At 37.8% G+C, this 8876-nt stretch overlaps 1 protein-coding gene across 1 annotated transcript; it reads right to left on the reverse strand.

Annotated features, from left to right (window-relative positions):
* Positions 1 to 395: 395 nt before the first annotated feature.
* Positions 396 to 8721, reverse strand: LOC135112555 (origin recognition complex subunit 1-like). The gene is made up of 14 exons (XM_064027007.1): positions 8344 to 8721; positions 7845 to 7972; positions 7306 to 7395; positions 6747 to 6841; positions 6171 to 6328; positions 5960 to 6078; positions 4846 to 5701; positions 4053 to 4295; positions 3612 to 3768; positions 3170 to 3313; positions 2582 to 2752; positions 1893 to 2155; positions 1441 to 1565; positions 396 to 801 (listed from the first exon to the last, which is right to left on the reverse strand). Exons 1-14 carry the CDS (start codon positions 8469 to 8471, stop codon positions 632 to 634), a joined length of 2847 nt encoding a protein of 948 aa, XP_063883077.1. The 5' UTR covers positions 8472 to 8721; the 3' UTR covers positions 396 to 631.
* Positions 8722 to 8876: the final 155 nt, after the last annotated feature.

Consider the following 8876-nt stretch of genomic DNA (forward strand, 5'->3'; position numbering starts at 1 on the left):
TGTACATATGCTTATGTAGTGTGTGTGTGTGTGTGTGTGTGTGTGTGTGTGTGTGTGTGTGTGTGTGTGTGTGTGTGTGTGTGTGTGTGTGTGTGTGTGTGTGTGTGTGTGTGTTGCCTTGCCTTGTCTTTCGTTGTACATATGCGCTCTCTCTCTCTCTCTCTCTCTCTCTCTCTCTCTCTCTCTCTCTCTCTCTCTCTCTCTCTCTCTCTCTCTCTCTCTCTCTCTCTCTCTCTATATATATATATATATATATATATATATATATATATATATATATATATATATATATATATATATATATATATATCAGCCGAGCCGCCACTGCATGTAAAGGCTGGATGTTACCTTAGATACAATAAATATTAAAGAAATTGAGAAATTTCTAAACAGCATTTCTAAACTGAGTGATATTTAATGAAAATTGATATTAAAATAAATTATGTGGAAGACCACACGTGAGTAATAGTGATGACACATAAGAATATTTAAGAGAACAGAATTACAACACAATACAAAAATTGATGACGTTTCTAAATGAAAGATGATGTCAAATGTGAATAGGCATAAATTAAAAACTATCTAATCAAATATAATATCACAATAATGTAAAAACCACATCAGTCTGAGTTTACTGAGCATCAGAAATACTTTGCAGGGCGTAGGAAACATCATCTATGGATATATTGAGCCGTAGCCGCATCAGGATGTCATTTCGAGAATGCTCAGTGAGGATCAAGCGCTGGGATGTGAGATGATTCACAAGCATCATCACTACTGATGTACAGGGAGGCTTCATTCCTTGAAAAAAATAAATAAGTAAATAAAAATAAACAAATATATATATATATATATATATATATATATATATATATATATATATATATATATATATATATATATATATATATATATATATATATAAAATTTATTTCTAAATCAGAAGAAGTATTGTTTAAAGCATAATATTTGCTCTAAAGAGGACAGTGTAAGTCCAGACAACTAAGTGAAGGATGTAACTGGATGTACACTCACAATCCACAATTCCTATCCCACCTAGGACAAGGTGAAAGTTCAGGAGTGGGACCTTTCTAGACAGAGGTCCATGCTGGCTATCACAGGGCAACTCACACATGTGCCAACACACTCCTGAACCATTCGTAGGTTTCACTGTGGACTGAATCATGTTGTAATACTTCTGAATATTACAACATAATTCAGTCCACACCAAAACTGATGGAGTGTGTTGGAGCATGCATGGATTGTCCCATGATAGCCAGCATGGGCTTCCGTCTAGAAAAGCCTTCTGAACCTCCACCTTGTCCTAGGTGGGTGAGGAAGCGTGGATTGCAAGTGTACACGTCACTTTTATCAGACAACTTAACAGGCATGATATTATTATACTTAGTTATAAGCATGAATGACATGGTCAGTACTTACCGTCAAACCTACAAAGTGAGACAAACTGATCCATCACACGTCCAAACTGAGCCTCTTCCACCCCTGTGCGAATGAACTCAGCCACCACTGCCTTCAGAATTAACTGCTCCATCACACTACAACTTCTGAAAACACAAACACAATTCCTCTAAATTTATGAAGTCTTAATGAATAGACCACACAATCATCTATACAAAATTGCAATGTGCACCTAATTAAAACTTGTTCATCAATATGACATACTGGGGGAGGCTTTTATTCTTGCAATGGAATCACAGAGGCTGATACTGATAATAAGGAGGGATACCTTAAGTTGCTAGTCCATATCCAAATGCCCATGGGCTAGCAGTAGATATGGCAACCCTGCATCTCAGTTCTCACATGTCTGTTACAGTAATGAAGATGAAAACAAATCATGTGCTGGAAAACTGCGTGTGTGTGATCCACATTACCTGATGGCTGCAATCTTGGGTGAAGTGAACATCTCTCTTATTGCCTGATCAACATGCAGCATGCCAACCAAGGCTGCTCTCTTCATGGGAGACTTGGAGGGACTGGGAGGCAATTTTTTTGTTTCAGCAATTTCTGTTGCTCGGCGGCAAATGTCAAGAGCTCGTCTGGCATCTCCAGATAATGCTGCAACTTTTCGTGATACTAACTGTATTGCACCAGGATCAAATGCTGGAATGCCAAGCAAGCGAGATGTGACAATCTCCTGCAAAGACAAAAGACAATTTTTTACTTCTTGTCTGGAGATGAATACCTAAATGTATCTTTCCATATAAGAAATAATGATCTGTTATGTACTCTGCACAAGGAGATGAATCTCAGACAAAGAAACAATAGTCTTTCAGGAAAAATCTGAATAGTACTGTCTCAGGTCCTCCTACTTCGCAGATGTGTGCCAGAAGCACATCAGCTTGGCTGGATCCAAAAGCAGTACAAGAGAGACAGAGCAAGAAACAAACACAAGACTGAGATCAGAGGAGCCAATAGAGAAAACAGCTAAAAAGGTGTGAGATTAGGAAAAGGTCAAGAACATATAAGAATATTCCTTAAAGTCTTGATCTTGACCAAACAAAATGAAAGTCAAATGTACTGCCTTAAGAACACATTGAAAACATTGTTGTGTTGGTTATACCTGCAGCTGTGTGTGGGTGTATGGCTGAAAGGTCATCCTGGTGAGACCAAGCCGGGAGGACACACGGTTCTTCATGATCCGCTCTGGCAGGTCCATGGTGTTGGCAATGGCCACCACCACCAACTTGCTTCCAGGTCGTGATGGCCAGTCAAAAAGATTGTACATCACATCCTAAGAAAGAAACTCCTTGTAATCATCAAAGAATCATAAGGAAATTAGCATACACATGTATGTGTATATTTTCCTCCAACTACTTCAAAAATGCTAAAGTGCACTAAAAATATTTCTCTAAACTCAATCACTCTGATGTCTTTCCCTGGAATACTTCCAGGCAGTAGTTTGAAATGAATCTCCATTTGTTTTTAATCTTTATATTTAACCTTGTGGTCTTTGTTCTCTTTCTTGGGGATGCAACACATTTCGCACACTATGCATACTGTGCATTTCCTAAAACCACATTTCCTACAGATTTAGCAGATTTTAGAGCAGTGACAGTATAGCTCCTACACACAGTAGGTATAAAAGATATGCCTGACACTTCTGTATAGGAAATATGACTGCCTATGTGCATGCTTATGTGACGTGTACCTGTTTGCGAGTCCATAACATGTCCAGTTCATCCACTAAAAGTAATGTTGGATCCCGTCTTGGTGCAGGTGTGGAAAATCTTTTCTCAAGGAGAGATGAAGCATGTTCTGCTGTCACTTTGCTTCCTGTCAAGCCCTTCCAGACCTGAAGAATAGGAAGGAAACAAATGTCTATACTTCTGAGGTTTGAATAATGTGTGGTCTATTTCACTAGAATCTAGTTTTCTCTGACAGATACTTGATCTATTCTTCCATTTCCTTTGTAAGAGAGGCCAATTTCTACTGAAAATTTTTTTTGGAGAATTCATTCATATTCATCATCCATTCTGATCAAGTCATTTACTATAGCACTGACATTTAATGCTATACAATACAGGCAAATAAAGCTGATACCACATATATAGGGTAATTTTCCTGGCAGAAAAATATAACTACAATCTTACCTGAACCCACAACTGGTGAGGTTCTGTCAGCTTGAGGGCATTGATCTCTAGAAAAGAGAAGGATGGCAGATCCCCATCCTGGCTGCATTGTAGCAGAAGGCGCACCACTTCCCTCACAGTAGCAGTTTTCCCAGTGCCAGGCACTCCACTTATATACCTGTGCAATAATTAAAGAGGACCTTCAAACTGTGATATTGCATATGTAGTCCATGCACAACACCACTCATGAAAACATGTAATTTCCCTTTTAATCCATTAAAAGGCATCAAGTAGAGAAAATTTCCTGATGTTTAATCTATACTTTACATGAAGCATTTACAGACCAGAATTCAAATGTTAAGGATGCCTTGATTCTCTAAGTGCCTGTTCATTATATCCTTAAAAATTCTAAGCACATATCAAAATGTTACAACTAACCAAAGTCCACTTTCATATCCTTACATGCATCCTCCAGTGCCATCAAACAGCTTTCCCTCAACGAATGAGTATATATCTTGAAACTCATTCTCTCGACAGGGCAGGGAATCAGGCACAGCAGAGACGTGTAGCCGGGCACGAGCCAGCTCCAGCGGGGTGCCTGGCTGCGTCACAGGATTGGTCCGGGAGGGCATTTTAGGAACAGCACGGGCGTGGGGGCTTGCAGCATGTGATGGGGTGCGAGCTGAAGCCTTTTTTTTTGATGCTCTGAGGAAATACATATAGTTATGCATTTAAAATATCAACCTCTGCTTATTAGTCCTTACATAAGCAGAAAAAAAAAGGTAATATCCTCACATTACTATATAATGCCAACTGTTCTTTCTTTTTAATCTAAATATCTATTAGCAAATTTTAAGTCAGAACACTGATTTTACAAAGGATAGACTAACACCTCTTCCTCAACACCCCAGCCTTTGACTGCAACATGCTTTACATCCTGGGGGTGAGTTACATTCACTCAGTAGACAAGTCCTTCTACAGAAAGAAACACATACGTATAAAGAGTAAAACTGTGAATCTATCAAGAAATAGGCAAAGTGTTATAAGGGCAAAATCTATTGTGATCCAGATGCACGAGGCTAGCAATATACTGTGGCACTTGGAGAGAAAGAGAAAGAGATATTTGCCAATTGCAATGATACAAATAAAAATGTAAAAAATTTCCATGACCCATATATATTAAAGACAGATCCTCATTAAGGAAAGACAACACAGACTCAATGTGGGAATAAATTAAGTCAGATGTCATAGTTACCTGCTAGGAGTCTTTGAGATGGGCTGGAAATCATCGTGTTCCTCTTCATCATGTTCCCGCAATTCAGCACGAGAGGGAAATGATACGGCACATTCTTCACATCTAAATCTTTTCTTGATAGTACTTTTAGACTTGACACTGTGTTTTTTCTTCTTAGGTGTTATCATTTCAGGCAGTGGTTGTAGATCTTCATAACGGTTCTTGCTGTGATTCTTTAAAACTGGCTTAGGAGAACTGTTTTCAGTGTCACCAATAAAATCTTTCAGTATAGAAACTTTTGTGTGTTTCCTCGAAGATTTACAGTTTTTAGCTTCATGATCATTATCCTTGTCAACGTCCATGTCAGATTCACTTTCATTATCATCACTGTCCAATATAAAATCTATTTCATTATCTTTTAGTGCACGAATCTTTCCTATTTCCTTTATAGATGAAGTTTTGGCAGTTGAAGATTTGGATTTTAAGGGTGAAGACTCTGAATTAGCATCCGGAGAAGCTAATGGTGATTTTGTGGATTTTGTGTCAGGAGACCATGGCGTTGGGTTTCCATCTTTGTCAATCATCCCGTCACTGAGCTTCCGATAACATAAAATCTTAAGTTTGCGGCCAGAAGAAGTGTGTCTTTCCACCATCGTCACATCCTCATCACTGACCACTCGGGACACTTCCTTGCATGAATTTTTGGCATCTTCTAAAGCTAATCGAGATTTCTTCCTTTCACTAGACAACTCTGTTTCTGAGGCTTTTCGTTTGAGGCTTGGAGACGAAGCAACCTCATCATGAGCTATGTGATTGATGGGTCTCAAAGGTGACTCGGATTGTTTTTTAATTTCAGCTTTCCTAGTTAGTCCTGAACCTAAGGAAAATGAATTGCATATATTATTACATTATTTATATTTCAAAAAGCAACTGCACTATAATTATCCTCAAAGAATCCCTGTAATACTTGAACAACAACATTTTTCAGCTAACCAGTTTCTCAAAAAAAAAAAAGAAAAGAAAATGCCATTTCAGTAAATTTAGATACAATTTACTATTTTCTTCATTTAATTTTCATACACTTTCATACAGAAACTTAGAAATTATAAAATTAATACTTCTGTGACCTATTTACCTTTCTCCTGTAAGTTTTCTTTCCCCATTTCCTCTTCAGGAGTTTTTTCTATCCTTCTTTTGGGTGAGGCAGTTTCAATGTTGGTTAAATCCACAACAAGAGATCTGCGAGTCTTCCGTCTGGAAAGTGGAAAAGAACATTGAAACATCTAAATCTAGCCAAGTTACCCAGAGTTGTGTAGTTCAAGATAAATGCAAATTTGATAACAAACCTTTTAACTGGGGTTTGTTGTATTTCTGGAACATCCTCAATGGGCAGGAGAAAAGGCTTCTTCCCTGCATATCTGAAGCGGCACACAAAGAATGGCAACTGGTAGAGCTCAGGCTGAGACACACTTCTTGGGGACACACCACACGGCACCTCCTTCACCTGGAAATGTTAAAATGACCACAATGAAACCTTTCAGTTGTTCATGGCAACAAAAATTCCAGTGTACTCACTAAATTGATAATAATATGGCACTCCTTTTCACAATTTGAAGGAGGCAATTTTTCAGTACTATAAGCACAAAACACTTCCATAACACCTGATATCCAATAGACTTAAGTGGGGCAAAAAAACCAGAAGGTTCAAAGCATTCTTCAGTTCACATGCATCCAGTTATTTACACATCATCTCCACACTCCAGCATCCTATTATCTTTGCCACCCTCATTCTCTTCATGGCTGATGAATGACATATTCTTACTACAAATAGTTTTCAATGACTTCCACATTATAAAAGACCCATTGACAGTATATTCTTGTATAATTCAAGAGCAATACAGTACAAAGCTCATGACACTTACATGACAGCGACTGTGAATGGTTTCAGCATCAATATCAGTTGGAAATCCTCTCTCATCTCTCACCAACTCCAGTGAAGCATCAGGAGGAGATAAGCCTGATAATTCAAATTTTACTTAAGAAACACATTCAAACCATTCATACAGATGAAATCATAAAACATGTTTTCTTGTGTTTTTAGCATTTTTTCCCTATAAAAAGTATATAAAAAACATGTAGCAATGAAAGTACTAACTGGATGAAAGGACAATGTGGCAGCTATGTCATTACAGAGGTAGAGAATATAAGCAGTTTCACAGAACAATGTTTAATGTACTACATCTTGGGAAAGAAACTGCTATATAATTAGTTTAATGGGATAAGAATCTGAGCCTATGAGAAAACAAGTAATCATCACTTTTTTCACTCTTATCAAAATCAATCAAAATCAGATGACCTCAATAATGTTATCTATTCAACTTGCAACAACCCTGATAAAAGGATTATATCAAGGTTTTAATGTACATTTAGTGTACATGTATATTTAATACAGCTTACAAGACAGTCAAACATGCTACATACCTTCTTGGATGTTTTTCAAGTGATTTGGCTTGACATCCTCAATTCTGGAGTACCACTGCACTTGAACCCGATTGTTGTTGTTTCGTTCACCTGGGGAAGCAGTTCCGTGCCTTGACTTACATATAATATAATGGGAAGTAATAAACACAAGCTACAAGACAGATATGCATGGTCAATTTAAGTGTGGCCTCTCAAAGACAATTCATTCAACATTCAAGTAAATTTTCAATGCTTACATGATGCTATAATGGGGACACATGTGTACCACATACACAGCTGTGCAAGGCTTGCTTTTTCCCAGGGAAAACCAAATACATTTACTCTACATTCAGTCATTCCATAATGAAATACTTTCTTTCCTTAAGAAATACCATAGCAAGGCTTGTTTTTTTTTCTGTATACACAAGCAAATACATGGAACCAAAAGCCCATGATGGAGAGCCATTCATATGAACATGATGTACAAACCTTATCTTAGCTGGCAACTAAACATGCCCTAAACATAAGCATGATGACTTAAAACAATGAATGATATTAACCATTATCATAGCACCTGACAATTTTGGCAATGTCACAGCAGTTGACATCATCTGCATCCAGGGCATCTGCATTCCTGATGAAAACACAGTTTCCTTCTTCTATTTCAGTGGAGCCAAGAATAAATCCCCTGAAAATCAAGAATATATTCAAGTAAAAAATTGTCATATAACTGTTAAGGAATATCAGAAAAAAAAAATGTACAAATGCAAAGCTGCACACACAACAAACAAAAATGTAAATTAACTGTACTACTCTATCGAGCACAGAGATTTCTGCAAGCTCAACTTCAAATCCATTCTGAGCACATCAGAACTTATACGTCTGTTACTTGTACCAAGGTGCATTATGGTAAACTTGTAAACTTCTATTTATCCTGTTTTTGTAACGTTTGGATTCGTAGAGAACGCAGCAATTCAATTACCTGGATTTCCAGTCATTGCTTACCTGATAACAAGAGGATTTGTGAGGGTTGTCTAGAAACACCTACAGAATACTAACCTATAGAAAGTCTTGTCTTCAAACCGTCGCTCTTTAAGGGAAGGTTGAATGGGCTTTCCTTGCCAAGCAAACCTCAAGGCTCTTCCCGCGCCTCTAACTTTTTGGCGAATCCTTGCAGAGAGTGTCATTGTGTGTTTGGTTAGCCAGATACAACACTGCTTTGTATTTCCAAGATCTTGCTGTCTTATTCGTCGTTTGAGTGTTCTGGAGGGATGGCAGAACCTTCACGTATTCGATGATATCTTATATTTAATGCTATGCTCAGTAAGGTAAATATTAACCTCAGATTTCACTTAGCAAGAAGCACCACAGATAAGGCTTGGGCCCAATTTTGGCGGGAAACCTCACAGCTGAATGAGCTGATTGTCGAGATCAGGCTGGGCAGGGCAGGGGTTTGGTTGGGGCATGTTTCTAGGGCCTATATAAATTCATCTGCATTATTTTGTTGAGTCCTAACCCTTTATGTAAAGTTCTTTCAATATTTTATCTTTTTTTTTTCTTTTTTTTTTGCTGGTACTTACAGTGGTTATCTT

The sequence above is a fragment of the Scylla paramamosain genome, chromosome 24 (assembly GCF_035594125.1).
Source record: "Scylla paramamosain isolate STU-SP2022 chromosome 24, ASM3559412v1, whole genome shotgun sequence".
NCBI classification, from domain to species: domain Eukaryota; kingdom Metazoa; phylum Arthropoda; class Malacostraca; order Decapoda; family Portunidae; genus Scylla; species Scylla paramamosain.

What these genes read in the sequence shown, in the direction of transcription:
- LOC135112555 (XM_064027007.1), bottom strand. Translation starts at nt 8,471, where the DNA reads ATGACACTCTCTGCAAGGATTCGCCAAAAAGTTAGAGGCGCGGGAAGA. An exon ending in TGTCAGGTGCTATGATAATG is followed by an intron (nt 7,396 to 7,844) that starts GTTAATATCATT and finishes CTGCTTCCCCAG; the next exon opens with GTGAACGAAACAACAACAAT. An exon ending in GATGGCACTGGAGGATGCAT is followed by an intron (nt 3,769 to 4,052) that starts GTAAGGATATGA and finishes ATTATTGCACAG; the next exon opens with GTATATAAGTGGAGTGCCTG.